The sequence below is a fragment of the Lactuca sativa genome, chromosome 4, assembly GCF_002870075.4.
Source record: "Lactuca sativa cultivar Salinas chromosome 4, Lsat_Salinas_v11, whole genome shotgun sequence".
Taxonomy (NCBI): Eukaryota; Viridiplantae; Streptophyta; class Magnoliopsida; order Asterales; family Asteraceae; genus Lactuca; species Lactuca sativa.
In genome coordinates, this window is record NC_056626.2 from 378510559 (window position 1) to 378528133 (window position 17575).

General features: G+C 41.6%; 1 protein-coding gene and 1 long non-coding RNA gene across 2 annotated transcripts; one reads left to right on the forward strand and one right to left on the reverse strand.

Moving 5' to 3' along the window:
• The first annotated feature begins 803 nt into the window (after positions 1-803).
• LOC111919465 (uncharacterized) lies at positions 804-5352 on the forward strand. Its single transcript, XR_002859510.2, has 2 exons — positions 804-2062; positions 2233-5352. It is a non-coding gene; the product is annotated as an uncharacterized LOC111919465 (long non-coding RNA).
• A 247-nt stretch (positions 5353-5599) lies between these two features.
• On the reverse strand, positions 5600-7129 carry LOC111919464 (UDP-glycosyltransferase 83A1). The gene is made up of 2 exons (XM_023915013.3): positions 6557-7129; positions 5600-6483 (listed from the first exon to the last, which is right to left on the reverse strand). The coding sequence occupies exons 1-2, from the start codon at positions 7041-7043 to the stop codon at positions 5600-5602; spliced, it is 1371 nt and encodes a 456-aa protein (XP_023770781.1). The 5' UTR covers positions 7044-7129.
• Between the last annotated feature and the right edge of the window lie 10446 nt (positions 7130-17575).

A 17575-nucleotide genomic window follows, 5' to 3' on the forward strand; every position in this document is an offset into this window, starting at 1 on the left:
ATACAAAGAAGATAAAAAGGAATTCAAAGAAGAATAATATTTCCTTCCATTTATTCATACTATATGAACATCACTGACCTAGTAAATATGATTTACATCAAGGATTAAGATCTAAAATTTTATAATTTATCATGACCCTAGGAAGTAGAACATAGACATTTGATCTTACAATCACCAAATTAAATTTCTATAGACCCAACTAGGCATGCACAAACCAGAATTTTTTTCAAACCGAACCGATTCGGTTCACTCCATAGCCAAGGAAAACCGGTTTAGCCTCAAACCGGTTCACTCAAGAAATTAATCGAACCTATCTAAACCGGTTCAATCGGTTCTAAACCGGTTCGACCGGTTCTATACCGAAACCGGTTCACTCGACATACACCGGTTCTAAACCAGTTTCAATGAAAAAATTCTCGAACGGGTGTAAACCAATGGTTCAGTTCTCAAACCGGTTCGGTTCACTGTGGACCGATTCAGCATAAACCTGTTTACCGGTTCTTTGACCGGTTCGGATCTTGAACCGGCACCACTAGACCCGACCATCACTCTTGTGTTATATTATTGTTCTCGCCATGAAACGACTCATTATTAAGTTTTGTAGATTGATTGCATGTGGCCCGGGCCCAAATGCAGTTTTATGGCCAAGGCCCATATACAGTTTTGTGGTCAAAATCTATATTAGTCAGTTTTGGCCTCTAGACACAGCATGATTATCCTAATGCGCATGAACAACATAAATCTTTTGTCATCTTTATTTTGTTTGCATATTTAGTTATGTGTTTGTCATATGAAAACCTGACATTCACGATAGCTTCTCTTAGTATTATTAAATTGGTCTGAAGCTAATGTTAGGACTATAGGTATTAGCGATAAATCATATTTATTTATTGGATTTATCTAGTCTCTATATTTTAGCCTATTCTGTTATGTTATCTTTGTACTCTCTGTATTATATATAGTATTGAATACAATGAACTCTTTTAAGGTAAATTTTATATGCCTTATATGGTATCAGATTAGGACTTTTTTATCTCAATCATGACCGGCGGCAACCCATCTTCTTATTCTTCTTCTCTTTCTCTTAACACCATTATCCACATGATCACTGTCAAACTATCCCCCACAAATTATTTACTATGGCGCAATTAGCTTCTCACCCTTCTCGCCTATCAAAAATTATGGGGCCACATCGATGGGACCACAGTCGCACCTTCAAAAACTTCAGCCTCTGATGCTGCTGGTGTCTCTGCCCAAACCCTACGTACGCCTCCTGGCTCGAAGCAGATCAGAAAGCTTTCCTCATCATTCAAGCTTCTCTCACCAAAGCTGCAATGGCCAAAACCCTAGGTCTTACCACAACTCACGAAGTATGGAATACTCTTCAAGTTTCCTATCGACAAGATTCTCAAGAGCGTATGGATGTTCTTCGTGACAGCCTGCATCAACTTCAAAAAGGATCATCTTTTGTTTAAGAGTTTGGTGCAAAATTCAAATCCATCTGTGATCAGCTAGCCGCTATTGGCAGCCCTGTTGATTGTTTTTTATGTGGGTTTGGAGCTTCGTTTGAAACCTTCTCCACTACTTATCGTGCTCTCAAACCAGCTCCAAGCTTTCATACCCTCGTATCCTAAGCTGAATCTCATGAATTATTTCTAAAAACGATCCATGGAACTACTGTTCCCACTGTTGCTTTCAATGCCACTCGCCAGTCCTCGTCCTCTACTGCTTCCTCTCGTGGTAACTTATCTGGTGGCTGATACTCAGGACGAGGAAGGGATGATCAAAATGGTGGTCAGGAAAGGGGGCGTCGCCCTCCTCATTGTTAGTTGTGTAGGACAAATGACCAGTATGCCAACTCTTGTCCCCAATTGAGCACTTTTGAAAATCAAGGATCGACTTACCAATCTTGCTCAAGCTTTTCAAGCTCAATGTCCTGTCGCCAACAATTCTCCTGATTGGTATGTCGATTCTGAGGCAACATCACACATGGCATCCAATTCCACGAATCTTGACTCCACTACTCCTTATGCTGGTGCTAATTAGGTCATCTTTGCAAATGGTAACTCTTCCTTTATTTCCCATAGTGGCACAAAAACTCTATCTCCAGCCATCAAGTTATCTGGTGTGCTTGTTATCCCCAATATAACCAAGAATCTCCTAAGCATTAGCAAGTTTACTCATGATGCTCTTTTTGATGTTTTATTTTCTAATCCATTTTTTGTAATTCAGAATCGGGTAACAAACGAAATACTGGCAAGGGGAAAATGTGAGAACGGATTATATATGTTGAAGCAAGGACTTCAAGTTTTTCTTTCTACTTTAAAATCTTCCAAAATAAGTGCATCATATAAATTGTTGCACAATCGCTTAGGGCATGTTTCATTTGACATTATTTCCTGACTTAATAAATCGGGTCTTTTGTCTATTTCATCTTTATTACCTACACCTCATGTTTGTTCTTCATGTCACTTGTCTAAAAGCAAACAACTACAACTTCCAATCAATCCCAAACGATCACTACAAGTACTAGATTTAGTCCATTGTGATCTTTGGGACCTGCACCCACAGAATCTGCAAATGGTTATAGATATTATTGCATTTTTATTGATGACTTCTCAAGATTTACGTGGTTTTATCCTCTAAAGTTAAAGTCTAATTTATTCAATGCTTTTACCATATTTTTAGCCTTTGTACAAACTTAGTTCTCTTGCAAAATAAATGTTTTTCAGAGTGATGGTGGGACTGAGTTTGTTAATAATCGGGTCCGCTCACTTCTTGCCACTAATGGCACTCATCATCAGCTCTCGTGTGCCTATACTCCTCAACATAATGACAAAGCAGAACGGAAACACAATCATCTTACTGAAACGGGTCTCGCTATGTTATTTAATGCACAAGCTCCAACAGCTTTGTGGGTTGATGGTTTCAGCTCAGCAACCTATATTATCAATCGAATGCCTTCTAAGATTCTTGATTATAAGAGCCCATTTGAGCTTCTATATCGTTCATCTCCAACCTGTAATGTGTTTCGAGCCTTTGGGTGCATTATCTTTCCTTATTTACGCCCTTATGCATCAAATAAATTGCAACCTTGAAGTTATCCATGTATTTTTATCGGTTATAGTTCTCAATATAAAGGATATTGATGTCTGGATCCGACATCTGGTCGAATTTGTACCACACGCCATGCTATGTTTAATGAAACCCAATTTACATTTAGTGGCCTCACTTCTCTATTTGATAAGGCCACCTTGGTATTTTCTCGGTTTGATGACATTGCCTCGTCACTTTTTCCAGATCCACCTCCCGAGGAACCAACTTCACATCCATCATCGGCTACAATTTCTTCTGCTTTGGTATCTCCATGTGTCTTATGCTCTCCATCAGCGGCCCCCACTCCTTCGAATATTGTTCCACTTGTTGTAGCCATACCGTCACAGCCTTCATCCTCGATAGAGAATGAAGCACCACCTGTACATCCTGCTAACGCAGACCAACCTTTAGTCACAGTGCCTTTCAGACCTTCATCTTCCACACCTCCTATGGTGACTCGATCTCGGGAAGGTATTTTCAAAACTAAGCATTTCGTTGATCTTGCTTATCTCCAACAATCACCATTGCATCAATTACTTTTTTCTGCTAAAGAGCGTCGTGGTTTTAAGTCTGCCTCTAAAAATCCACGTTGGCTATCTGCTATGGAAGATGAAATGCATGCACTACGCTCTAATAACACTTAGTCTTTGGTTCCTCGTCCACTCAACTGAAATGTAGTTGGATCAAAATGGGTATATCGCATTAAGTATAACTCTGATGGCACAGTCCAACGTTACAAAGCACGTTTAGTTGCACAAGGTTTCAGTTAGATTTCTGGTATTGATTATACATATACTTTCAGTCCTGTGGTTAAGGCCGCAACTGTCCCCATTGTTCTTTCTTTGGCTGTCATGCATCGTTGGCCCTTACACCAATTAGATGTTAACAATGCCTTTCTAAATGGGAGGCTTAAGGAAATAGTCTTCATGGAACAAACCCCAGGATTCTTCTCTGACACACGGTTTCCTAATCATGTTTGTCAACTTCACAAAGCTCTCCATGGCCTTAAATAAGCGTCACGTGCCTGGTTTCAGCGTCTCATCTCCTTTCTTATCAGCCTTGGTTTTGTTTGCAGTCGAGCAGATACCTCACTTTTTGTTTTTAAACGTGACTCATATCTTTTGTACCTGTTGGTATACTTTGATGACATTATACTCACAGGTAATGATCCTTCTCTCATTCACAAATTCATTTCCAAATTACACTCTGAATTTCCCTGTTAAGGATCTTGGAACTCTGAATTATTTTTTGGGTCTTGAAGTCTCCTACATAGATGATGGTTTATTTCTAACACAAGCCAAGTATGCCCATGATATTTTACTTAGAGCCAACCTGCTTGACTCTAAGCCATTTTCTATGCCTTTAGCCACTTCCGAGGCACTTGTCTCCACTGACTCTCCATTTTCGGATCCTACTACATATCGATCATTAGTTGGTGCCCTACAATACCTCACCATCACTCGTCCAGACTTGTCCTTTGTTGCTAATCAAGTCAATCGGTTCCTGCATGCTCCAACTACCGATCACTTTCAAGCAGTTAATCGAATTCTACGATATGTTAATGACACTCTAACTTACGGCCTGTACTTTACTCATCCACGATCATCTTCAATTCTTGGCTATTCGGACGCGGATTGGACTAGGTGTATTGAGACTCGTAGGTCCACCTATGGCTATTCAATATTTCTTGGTGGTAATCTTGTTTCCTGGAGTCCTAAGAAACAACCTACTGTCTCCGGGTCTAGTTGTGAGTCTGAGTATTGGACCGTGGCAAACACAACTGTTGAAATAGTGTGGATAACTCATTTATGACGTGAACTATTTGCTCTTCCTCCTGATCGACCTACGTTGTTATGTGACAATAAAAGTGCTTTATTTCTTGGTTAGAATCCAATTTCACACAAAAAAGCTAATCATATTGATATTGACTATCACTTCATTCGTGAGCTCATTGCTTCTGGACGGCTATACACACGTTTTGTGCCCACCTCTTTACAACTAGCGGACATCTTCACCAAAAGTCTTCCAAGGCCTCTATTTGAGAAATTTCGAGCCAAGCTGCGTGTTGGTCCCCCACCTGTGTGCTTGCGGGGGGTATTAGCGATAAAGCATAGTTATTTATTGTATTTTTCTAGTCTCTGTATTTTAGCATATTATGTTATGTTATCTTTGCACTCTCAGTATTATATATAGTATTGAATACAATGAAATCTTTTAAGGGGAATTTTATACGCCTTATAATAGGCCTTAGTTTTATAGATATTGTCGGTGTCTAAATGTGAGATCTTTGATCATTTTGGAATTAGGGAGGCTCAAACCATCCACAATGACAGTATGATATGCATCACTTCGAAAGCATAGAAACTGATATAGATTTTAGAGAAAATTACACTTTTGGTCTCTATGCTATATCAATTTTTTTGGATATGGTGGAAAAAGGAATACTTTTTCATTTTTGGTCCTTGTTTCATTGTTTCATTACACTTTTAGTCGACGATACGGACTAAGTATCTCTCTCCTCTATCCAATCAATGAAGCTGCTGAAATTTTTATCAGAGTGGCCACCTGTGCCAACAGCCACCGCAGCCATTTCTTTAAGATCCACAGCCCTAACCTTGTATTCATCGTCTTCTAGAAGCTTCTCGAGTTTATTCTTGATTTCTTCTCTTGTAATGATCCCACTTTCATCTTTATCAAACTCCAACCCAATCTTCCAAACATCACAAACATACACCCGATTGATAAACTGATCAGCAAAATAAGGCCAACACATAAATGGTAAACCACTACTAACACCTTCCAACACAGAATTCCAACCACAATGGCTCACAAAGCAACCCACCGAAGGATGATTCAAAACCTTCTGCTGTGGGGCCCACCCCACGATCTTCCCACGTTTGCTTATTCTATCATCAAACCCTTCGTTCTTCATATCTTCAAACATGTCAGGACGTACAACCCACAGGAAGGGCATATTCGTCATTTCAAGTCCAACTGCCAGCTCATCAAACTGTCTAGAATCAAAAACTGTGAAACTACCAAATGCGACATAGATGACTGACCCAATTGGATGTTGATCAAGCCATGTCAGACACGTGGAGTCCTCTTTCCAAAAATGGCCAATCTGTTTGGCTACTCGATTACTTGCTAATAATGGGCCAATTGGTAAAATATCAGGAAATGAAGTGAATGTTGAAGTCTCGAGTTCATAAGCTGAATTGCAAATTAAGTAGTCTGCAAGCTTCATGAACTCATTGGCTTTTTGTATTAAGTCAAAAAGACTTTGTTGTGTCTTTAAGTCGCCAATTGAGAGCCATGTAAAGTCTGAAGAGCTTATCGCAGGCATTGTTGGTGATAGTCGAACCATTTGTTTCTTCATCAGAGTCCCTGCAATTCAAAACATTTCAATTATAAATTTATATCACACAGTCTGAATCTTTAGAGCTTAAATGAAACTAACCTTTTTCATCTATATATCCATCTTCAATCAACTTTGGGATGCAAATCAATGAGGCCAAAACCACACCTGAAGCAGGCCAAAAAGCTACACTTCTTATTTTCATCTTTTGAGCAATTCCAAACGACCAACCCATACACGTGTCAGCAACAATACACGTAACTTTCTCACAATCATCTCCTTTTCCATTAAGTTCTTCAATCAGCTCTTCAAGCTTTCCAGGCATGACTCGAAAGATTGCATCCGATAGCTTACCCAACTCAAATCTATCATCTCCTGCTTCCAAACCATCAGGTATTGACACAAGACTTGCTAAATCATTCAACTTATCATCTTCAGACAATGCGTCTGTAACCAATTTGTGAGTGAAGTTTGTATTCACAAATGTGACTTTGACTCCATGTTTGACTAGTCGTTGCATGAGCTCCATCATGGGGATTACATGACCTTGTGCTGGATAAGGTACGAGAATTGCATGTGGCTTTCCCATATTTAGTTTTGTTTAATTTGTACGTATTAAGATCTATGATTCTATGGTTATTTATATAGTTAAGTTTTTGTAGTTCATGTTTGTCATGCCTACTCCTTTTAGATTCTTACATGTAGCCTACTTAGTTCGTATCATCTTCTTAGTTCTATCTTGTGTTAGATTTATACAGCAGGCGTACTATGTTTGTATCATACATTTGTCTTATTTTCTTGTCTTGATGTTAGTTACATTAGTTTCATTGTTTTGTATCATTTGTCTATGTGATGACGCAAGTCACTTTGTTACATTTGTGTATGCTTTATTAATTTATTTCAAGCTCTAATAATCAGATACTATCAATTGTTTAATGATTTCGCGAATTCTGATTGTTAGAAAAATTAATAGATAAAAGCGTTAAAATGACATTTTCATATATCATTGAATTAGTTTCTTTAAGAAGCCATTGGTTTAGAGTTTAAAAAATGGAAAATATTATAACCCTTTGTTTTCAATACAATAATCAATTTTGTTATAATTACCCCCAAATTGATTTTTGCTAACTAATTATTTGTCTTCAAATAGATATTGAGAACCGTATCATTTTATTCAAACATTACAAGTTGGTTAATAAACGATTTGAAAATGGGAAATCCTATCAAATAAAATTGAATCACCAAACTTTTATTAAACTAGTAAGGTGTTAAATAATAGTTATAAATAAATAAAAACATTACGAAAAGGAAATAAAAAGGTGGGATCTTGTAACCAACCAACTCAATTAAGTTTTAACTTCGGAACTCCCCATAAAAAATCCAAAAAATTGATTGGGAGACGATTTTCTCAAAAAAACTCGGCTTTTGTGATCCAAACATCTCATTACGGAAGTTCCAAATCATAGTAAGCACCAATGCAGCAAAACAAAGCCTATTCTTACCAAGACTGGTATCATCATCCCAATGAATTCAATTTGTAAATGTATTGCACCTAATTTGAAAGACCCAAACTCGGTACTTTCATAAATTGCAATACCATATTACTCGAAAACATGTTACATGTATATTCATAAGATAATATTTTATATTCATAATACGATTACAAAGTTGGATACAAACGGTCTATTACAAAAAGTTATATATTAGATAACTACCCAAGATATTGTAAATTTTATACATACTAAAACTTAAATACAAAAGTAATAATATAAACTATTCTATTACTTCCGACAATATAAAGCTATACTGGATGCTTATTGCCTGCAAATATTAAAAATATTGAGAGGGTAAGCGGTGACACTTAGTGAGTTCAATAATAGATACAATATAACGTTATGCCATATATATACATCAATATAACAGAAGTAAAGAGAAACAACAAAGATGTATGTGAATCATGTGATAGACGTTCATATCAATCCAAGACTTTGAATAGGCATTCTTATCAATCAAAGACTTTATTCAATGATATACAGTCAAGAGACTTAACAATTTCAATATTTGATAAACATCAATAACGCTTCGACCCAAATGGCACAGAAGACATACAATTTCGGATAAATATTTGGTTATAGATTTCAGGTATTCACGCCCTGATTAACCATCAGTCAATGTCATAGAATATAAATCATTCTCTTACAGAGACCTGTTCTACATGGTCAGAGGCTCGTACCAGTACCAATGTGAATCTAAGTCCTTTCAATGATCACATGGTTAAAGGTATTACAATTGCTAGCAAAATAGCGAATAACATTTAACACGGGAAAATAACCCGGAATAATAATACTGAAAAGCACATAGCACATATAACACATAACATACAATTGTTCCTATGTACTGAACTCACCTTGGAATAACTGGGGGTTAACATAGTAATTTGAGCAGCACTTCAGCTCTAAATACGACTTTGTGGGGCGAAACCGGGGTTTTTAGTTGAAAACCGGACTTTACTCGGGCAGAGTTTCGACTTGAAAATAAGATTTTCTCAGGAACTTCGGGGCGTCACGGCTTGCTTCAAATGTCAGGAATGATAACGGGACTTCTGGGGGTTAAAAGTGGCTAAAATGGGAGTAGAGGGTGAAAGATTGTAAAATTTTCCAAACAAAACCAGGCAGCCTCGCACCTTATTTATAGGAGTCCGAAGCTGTTGACTACGTTGGGCGTAGTCTTCATGTACGCAGGGCGTACGAGTCGTGGCAGCAGCTCGGATCTCGGGCTTCTACGTGGCGATCATGCGAAGACAGGTAGACGTGGCTGACTCCGGATCATCTATGTGCGCAGTACGTTGGGCGTAACTCTCACGTGCGCGGGGCGTACGGCTCCGGATTATACTTCGATTTTTCATTTATTTTTATTTAATAACTTCAAAAATTCATATCTTTCACATATGAACTCCGTTTTTGACGTTCTTTATATGCACGCGTAGATAAGAATATACTCTACAACTTTCGTTTAGACTTCATCGGTTAATTTTGAATTCATATCTATTATTATATTTTTAACAGACCGGTACAGGAAAAGTCTGTTAAAAATTAATAACTTCTTCATCTGATGTCCGTTTTCTTCAGTCTTTTTACCGTTGTACTACTATTTACGAGACATTCGATTCTCGTTTAGGTTGTTTTGGCTAAATATCGCTCGATCTTTATTTTGAGTTCTTACCTGTCTACCGGTATTCCGAAACTTAGAAAAATCATAACTTCCTCATACGAATTCAGATTTAAAAGTTATTTATCTGAAAGTTTATTATTTTTACGACTTCTACAACTTTCATTTAGATCACTAAGGCTAAAGAGTAGTTTATCGAAAACTCATTTTTTACGTGAAATAGCGTTTGTCGGATTTGTTACGGATCTTCAATTGGTCATAACTTCTTCGTTATAACTCGGATTTCTACGAGGTTTTCGTCTAAATGTTTCTAACGAGATTTTCAACAACATCAAATGATAAAATTTTACTTATTTGAAAATTTATACTTTAGCTAAATTTCACTATTTAGCTATTAACCGGAATCTCATAAGACTTCCAATATTTTATGAGTGATTCTAAATATAGTTTTACATCATTTCTAGTAAAAACCAACAGTTAGAACTCAACACTCAATAATATATAATATTTCATAATATTATTCACTCTTATAATTTACAATACACGATTTCAAAACGTGTATGTTACAAATACCTCCTCCTTTTGAGGATTTCGTCCCCGAAATTACATCGATTAAAACAAATGGGGATATTTCTCTCTTATTTCATTCTTATTTTCCCAAGTATAATTTGGGCCTCGATAGTGTTTCCACTTGACAAGCACCAATCCTACTTCTTTGTTACGTAGCTCAGTCGTTCTTTTGTTAACGATCTTTTCAGGCTCTTCAACGTATCTTAACTTATTATCCAATTTCACCTCGGAAAATGGAACCGTCTCATCATATATGCTTAAGAATTTGCGCAGATAACTCTCGTGAAACACATCATGAATACCTGCCAAATCTTCAGGCAATTCCAAGCGGTATGCTTGTTTACCAATTCTCTGGATAATCTTGAAAGGACCAACAAATCTGGGACTTAGTTTTCCTTTCTTTCCAAATCGCATAAGACCTTTCCACGGGGATACCTTCAACATTACGAAATCATCCACCTGGAATTCTATTGGTCGTCTTCTCTTTTCCGTATAGGACTTCTGTCAATCCTAGGCCGCTTTCATTCTTTCACGTATAATTTGGATCTTATCAGTAGTATCTTGAATCATTTCAGGGCCTCCAAGGATTTTATGTCCTACATCACGCCAACACAATGGAGTACGACGTCTACGACCATATAATGCTTCATATGGTGGCATTTTGATTGAAGCATGGTAACTGTTATTGTATGAAAATTCAACGAGCGGTAAATACTTATCCCAGTTACCACCGAACTCGAAGACACATCACGAAGCATATCTTCTACAGTTTGAATTGTTCTTTCCGTCTGACCATCTGTCTGGGGATGATAAGCTGTGCTGAGAGCAACTCGAGATCCCAATTCACATTGCATACTCGCCCAAAAATGAGAAGTGAAACGAGTATCACAATCGGAAATGATCTTTAATGGCACACCATGTCTCGCGATGATTTCATCTAAGTATACTTGTGCGTATTTCTCCATTGGAGCCGTTTCACGCATAGCAAGAAAATGTGCGCTTTTAGTCAGCCGATTATAATCTTGAATCGGAAGATCAAGGTTCTGAGGAACAAGGAAGTGCCCCTGGTGCAGGTCCAGCGGCAACATCGGAAAGGGTCTGAGATGACTTGGGAGTCGGAGTCGGAGATGCGGGAGCAGCATCCGGAGTTGTTCACAGCATGAGACTTCGAGGGCGAAGTCTGGTTCTAGTGGGGGAGAATTGTAACATCCTAAAAATCAGGTATACCTTATGAACCTTCATCTTTGAGCAGTTAGCACATTTGGCCCTTGTTAAGGAAATGCATGCTTGACGAGTACACGGGGCATACTGGGGTGTACGCTCAGCGTACTCGTCCGCGTCTTGATCGGGTTGGGTCGCCAGGTACGCGGGGCGTACCCGGCCCAGAAGAGAAACCCTAATATGTTGAGCCTCCCTATTTAAGCAACCTTAAGGCCCTTTTGTGGGCCACCTTTTCCAGAGCTTTACCATTTCAAAACCTTAAATCTCGTTCATATAGCAAGGGAGTGTCTAGGAGGGCTTTGTATTGTGTTCTTGGCCATTTGGAGCAAAGTGAGAGCCTTCGAAGAGGAAGGGTTGGAGCTCAAGCTTTTCGATCCGAGTTTAGCAGTGAAAGAAGCTTCATTTTGAGGTAAAAAGCTTCAAGCTTTGCATCTTTTCTGTTCATGCTTTGTAGAGAGAAGTTTTAGGGTTTTTGGTCCCCAAGTTCATATCTTTTTGAGTAGTTGAGCTCATAGAAGCCGAGATATGTCCCATACTAGCTCATTTAGTGTTGTTATGTGATAAAAATCCAGACTTGGTTGTTAAAGTTTGTTCATGCATGAGATATGGACCTTCTAAGGTTGGAAATGGAATGTTTTGGGTGTTGGTGACTTCCACAGCCATGCAAAGGCTTAAAGTCACCAACTTTATGGATTAAGTCGTATTAGAGAAGTCAGATTTGGATTTTGGACGCAAGTCTTAACCGATTAAGACCTGAATGAAAAGAAGGAGAAAGCTGGGAGTTACGTTGGGTGTAATCCTAGTACACGCGGCGTAAGGGGCCACGTACCCCGATTCTGTGAAGCCTCCGGGTACGCTCAGCGTACAGATTTGGTACGCGCCGCGTACCTCAGAAGGTTGACTTTTGTTGACTTTTAGGGTTTGGTCAACTTTAGGGTATTTGAGCCATGAGAGGGGTAAAATGGTCTTTTACCCTTCTGAGAATGATAGGAAAGGAAAGAGTCTAGCCTTGGGGGAAATGTATTAATGAGAAGTGTTTGTTGTGATTAGGCGGAGGCTAGATCTTATCTCACAAAGTCCGAGATTTCCGAGATTTACCCGAGGTGAGTCTTCTCACTATACTGTACCCGGAAGGGTACCTATGTGTGACCAGAAGGTCTTGTATGCTATGAGATGCATGTACTGTATGTTATGCGTTGCATGTGCTGATTGCGTTATGTATGTGATATGTATGCTATGTATGATATGGGCCGGAAGGCATTATGACATGGACCGGAAGGTCAGGGAGTCATGGATCGGAAGGTCGGTATGGGTAGGACGGAAAGGTCTATCGAGACTGGGACGGAAGTCCCCTGAGACACATGGGCCGGAAGGTCATGAAGAGTATGGCCTGGAAAGGTGTATATGTGTATGTGGTATATGGGGAACTCACTAAGCTTCTTGCTTACAGTGTTTATGTGTAATGTGTTTCAGGTACTAATAAGGACCGTGGGAAGGCGCCGGCGTGACTCGTACACACACAGACGGATTTGGATATGTTTTGATCTTGGGATTTGATATGTTTTGTATAATCACCATATTACATTGGATTTTATGGTTTTGTCTCGAATGAAATTACATTTTAAAAATGAAAAATTGTTTTGAAAATTTACATCGTTACGAGTTGGTATTAGAGCCTTGGTTTGAGGGACTCGGATGCACCCTCGGGCGTATCTGAACTCAAACTGAGAATTTGAGAAAATTTTCAAACGATCAAAACTAATTTTTCTAAAAAGCAAGAAATTTTGAGACAATCAGAGCGGAGCAGTGTGTACGGTCAACCAGCACCCGGACGGTGAATCCCCAAAACGCCCTTACGTTATGTGTTATGAGATATGATATGTTATGTTATGCATGCTAGAACTGCCTATGTATTCATATTAGGACTAGAGTGGCCTGATTTTGTGATGCCTTAGCCTAGGAAGGACTGTGCTGCTATGTGATGCTTGAGAGCGAGTAGGTAGCAGTGAGGGGCTGATAAGAGGTCTACCGAAGGGTAGCCTATGCCGGTGAGACATAGAGTACTTGTGATCTGGGATCCAAGGAGGAGGACTTAGGATGAATACTAATGCGGTGTAGGCGGTAGTATAAGGGCCCATACTACCAAAGACACCGGAGCAGTGCGCACTCTAAGTAAGAATCCTTTGGGTACTAAAGAACAAGTAGGTTTGAGTTATCGAGTGCGAGCATGCTCAAATGAGTCTTTGATATTATTATGTAATATTTCAGAGACATCATGGTTGGGACATGCCACAAACCTGAGGCGAGCGGTGTGATGACGAGGAGCTTCTTCAGATGATCCACAATGAGGTAGCAGCGGTGATCAGGGCCGAGATTCCGGAGATGTTTGGGTCTATCAAGACTACACTGATTGAGACTTCCGATGAGCGGTACGTCGTGGTGACTGAGGTTGCATCCGTTGTAGCTACCGCACCTGTGGCTAATGCTAGGCCTCAGGGAGGTGACTCGTTGTTGTTTCGGGAGTTCAGCAACACGAAGCCACCTGAGTTTGATGGGACGCAGGATCCGATCGTTGCGATGAGATGGATTGATGATATTGAGGGATGATTCTATACGTGTTCATGTTCAGAGCATCTGAGGGTTCGGTTCGCATTGAACCAGCTTCGCTTGGGAGCGAAGGACTGGTGGATGTTCGTGACAACAAGCTTTACAGTTGCAAAGATCTCAGAGGTGACCTTGGAGAGGTTCACCACCATGTTCAGAGATGAGTGTGTTCCCTTGGTGGAGAGGGAACGGTTGGTTCAGGAGTTCTTCACCTTCAAGCAGGGTAATGATTCGGTCACTGTGATTACGAGGAAGTTTCATGAGAGGGCGATGTTCTGCCTTGAGCAGGTGTCTACTGAGAAGGCATGTATGAGCCGGTATTTGGGTGTTCTGAGCAGAGACATTTGGGAGTTCGTGTCGAACTCGATGTACCGGACATTTGCTGAGCTCCAGGAAAATGCCCGGAAGATGGAGATTAAGTTGGAGACTCAGGACAGGGAGGAGGCCGAGTCTCAGAGGATGGATTGGTGGCCGGCTCAGTCTCAGCTAGCAGCCAAGCGGACCAAGTCCGTTGATTCGAGGACTGGAGGCCAGAAGGGCCGCACTTGCGGGAAGTACGGCAAGGGACATGATGGGGTCTGTCGATCGGGTGTTTGCTACAAATGTGGCAAGGAGGGGCATATTGCCAAGGATTGCCCCAAGGGATTTATGGTTTGCTTTCATTGCAACCAGACTGGCCATCAGAAGGCTGAGTGTCCGCAGTTGCATCAGGGGTCGGCACAGGGATTTGTGCCTGCTGCTAGGGTTACCGAGGTTCGGCCAGTGAAGGTCGAGGCTCCGAAGGCTTGTGGGAGAGCTTTCCAGTTGACTGCGGAGGAGGTCCGCGCAGCACCCGATGTTGTGGCTGGTATGTATTCTATATTTATCTTTTTTTTTGTGTTGAGATATTGTGCTTATATGATGATATGCGTAGGTACTTTTCTTGTGAGTTCTGTACCTGCTTCGGTGTTATTTGTCTCGGGTGCAAGTCGGTCATTTGTTTCTTTGGGATTTAGTCAGCACATTAGTATCCGTCGAGAGGCGTTGAGTCGACCTCTGCGAGTTTCTATAGCTGACGAGCGAGCGGTGTATGCTACGGATGTGATTCGAGGATGTATCCTTGAGATCTTCGGTGTGGAGTTCCCGATAGATCTGGTCCCGATTGCAATGGTGGACGTGTGTGTTATAGTGGGCATGGATTGGTTGAGCCGATTTGGAGCTGTCATAGACTGCGAGCGTTAGTTGGTGACGATACGAGACCCTAGTGGGGGAGTACTTACGGTGTACGGCAAGGGAACCCGATGTGGGTCAGCATTTTGTTCGGCTGCCAGGGCGAGGCAAAGTCTGCAGCAGGGCTGCAGCGGATTCGTAGCCTATGTGATGGACACGCGAGTGGCTACTGGGAGGCCAAGTTCTATTGATGAGGTTCCAATAGTGTGCGAGTTCCCAGATGTTTTTTCCTGAGGAATTGTCGGGTGTGACTCCCGAGAGGCAAGTGGAGTTCCGTATCGATTTGGTTTCGGGATCAGCACCTATCGCCAAGGCGCCTTACCTCCTCGTGCCCCCAGAGATGCAGGAGTTATCCTCACAGCTTCAGGAGTTGCTGGGGAAGGGGTTTATTCGACCGAGTAGCTCGCCTTGGGGAGCGTCGATCCTTTTTGTCAAGAAAAAGGATGGTTCACACCGGATGTGCATTGATTACCGGGAGTTGAACAAGTTGACGGTCAAGAATCGTTATCCGTTACCGAGGATCGATGATCTGTTCGATCAGTTTCGGGGGGCGTCTTGGTTCTCCAAGATAGACTTGAGGTCGGGTTATCATCAGATGAGGGTTCGGGATGAAGATATCCAGAAGACGGCATTCAGAACTCTTTATGGGCATTACGAGTTCATGGTGATGCCTTTTGGGCTCATCAACGCGCCAACAGCGTTCATGGATCTCATGAACAGGGTGTGTAGGCTGATGCTGGATCGGTCAGTGATCGTGTTCATCGATGATATTTTGGTCTATTCGAGATCTAGAGAGCAGCATGAGGAGAATTTGAGGAAGATCCTTGGGGTTCTGAGATCGGAGAGGCTTTATGCGAAATTCTCCATGTGCGAGTTCTGGTTACGAGAGGTCCAGTTCTTGGGGCATCTCGTCAATTAGAGTGGGATTTTGGTCGATCCGGCCAAGATTGAGGCGGTCATGAGGTGGGAGGTGCCGAGATCGCCCACCGAGATCAGGAGCTTTCTAGTATTGGCCGGCTATTATCGGAGATTTATTAGGGATTTCTCCAAGATTGTCGTGCCAATCACCAAGTTGACCCGGAAAGGTGTCCCTTTTTCTTGGGGTCCGGAGTAGTAGACCTCATTTGAGACACTTCGTCATAAATTGTGCGAAGCTCCGGTGCTCACACTCCCGAAAGGGATGGAGGATTTTGTGGTGTATTGTGATGCATCGATATCCAGGTTGGGAGCAGTGCTTATGCAGAGGGGGCATGTGATAGCATATGCATCGAGGCAGCTAAAGCCTCATGAGACGAGGTGTCCCACCCACGACCTGGAGCGGGGGGGGGGGGGGGGGGGGGCTGTGGTGCTCGCCCTCAAGATCTAGCGTCGTTATCTGTATGGGGTTCGGTGTACCATATACACAGACCACAAGAGTTTGAAGTACTTGATGGATCAGCCCAACCTGAATATGCGCCAGAGGAGATGGTTGGATGTGGTAAAGGATTATGATTGTGAGATCCTGTACCACCCAGGCAAGGCTAATGTTGTAGCCGATGCCTTGAGCCGTAGGGCGGAGAGCGCCCCGATACGAGACGTTTGCATGAGATTGACAGTGATGACTCCGGTGTTGGACACCATCCGAGGGGCCCAGGCGGAGGCCGTGAGACCGTAGAACTGCAAAAGGGAGCGGGTGATATGGCAGGTATCGGAGTTTATTACCGATAGTCGAGGACTTATGACCTTTCAAGGTCGGATTTGGGTACCGTTTGTGGGCGGAACGCGTACCATCTTGATGGAGGAGGCACATAGATCGAGGTTCTCGATCCATCCCAGGGCCACTAAGATGTTTTTGGACCTGAAAAGGGAATATTGGTGGCCCTGTATGAAGAGAGATGTCACATGATTCGTGGAGAGGTGCTTGACCTGTCACAAGGTTAAGGCCGAACATCAACGTCCCCATGGTAAGTTTCAGCCATTAGAGATTCCCGAGTGGAAGTGGGAACAGATTACCATGGATTTTATCACCAAATTGCCAAGGACTGCGAGAGGTGTCGATGTGATTTGGGTGATTGTGGACAGGTTGACGAAGAGCGCTCACTTTCTTGCTATCAGTGAGAGTTCTTTTACTGAGAGGTTGGCAGAGTTGTACGTGAGGGAGGTGGTATCGCGGCATGGAGTACCGATCTCGATTGTTTCAGACCGAGATGTGTGTTTTACTTCCAGATTCTGGAAGAAGTTTCACGAGGAGTTGGGTACGGGGCTGCATTTTAATACCGTATACCACCCACAGACGGATGGACAGAGTGAGCGGATGATTCAGACGCTCGAGGACATGCTTCTGGCATGTGTATTGGACTTCGGAGGGAG

What these genes read in the sequence shown, in the direction of transcription:
- LOC111919464 (XM_023915013.3), bottom strand. Translation starts at nt 7,043, where the DNA reads ATGGGAAAGCCACATGCAATTCTCGTACCTTATCCAGCACAAGGTCAT. An exon ending in TGGATATATAGATGAAAAAG is followed by an intron (nt 6,484 to 6,556) that starts GTTAGTTTCATT and finishes TTTGAATTGCAG; the next exon opens with GGACTCTGATGAAGAAACAA.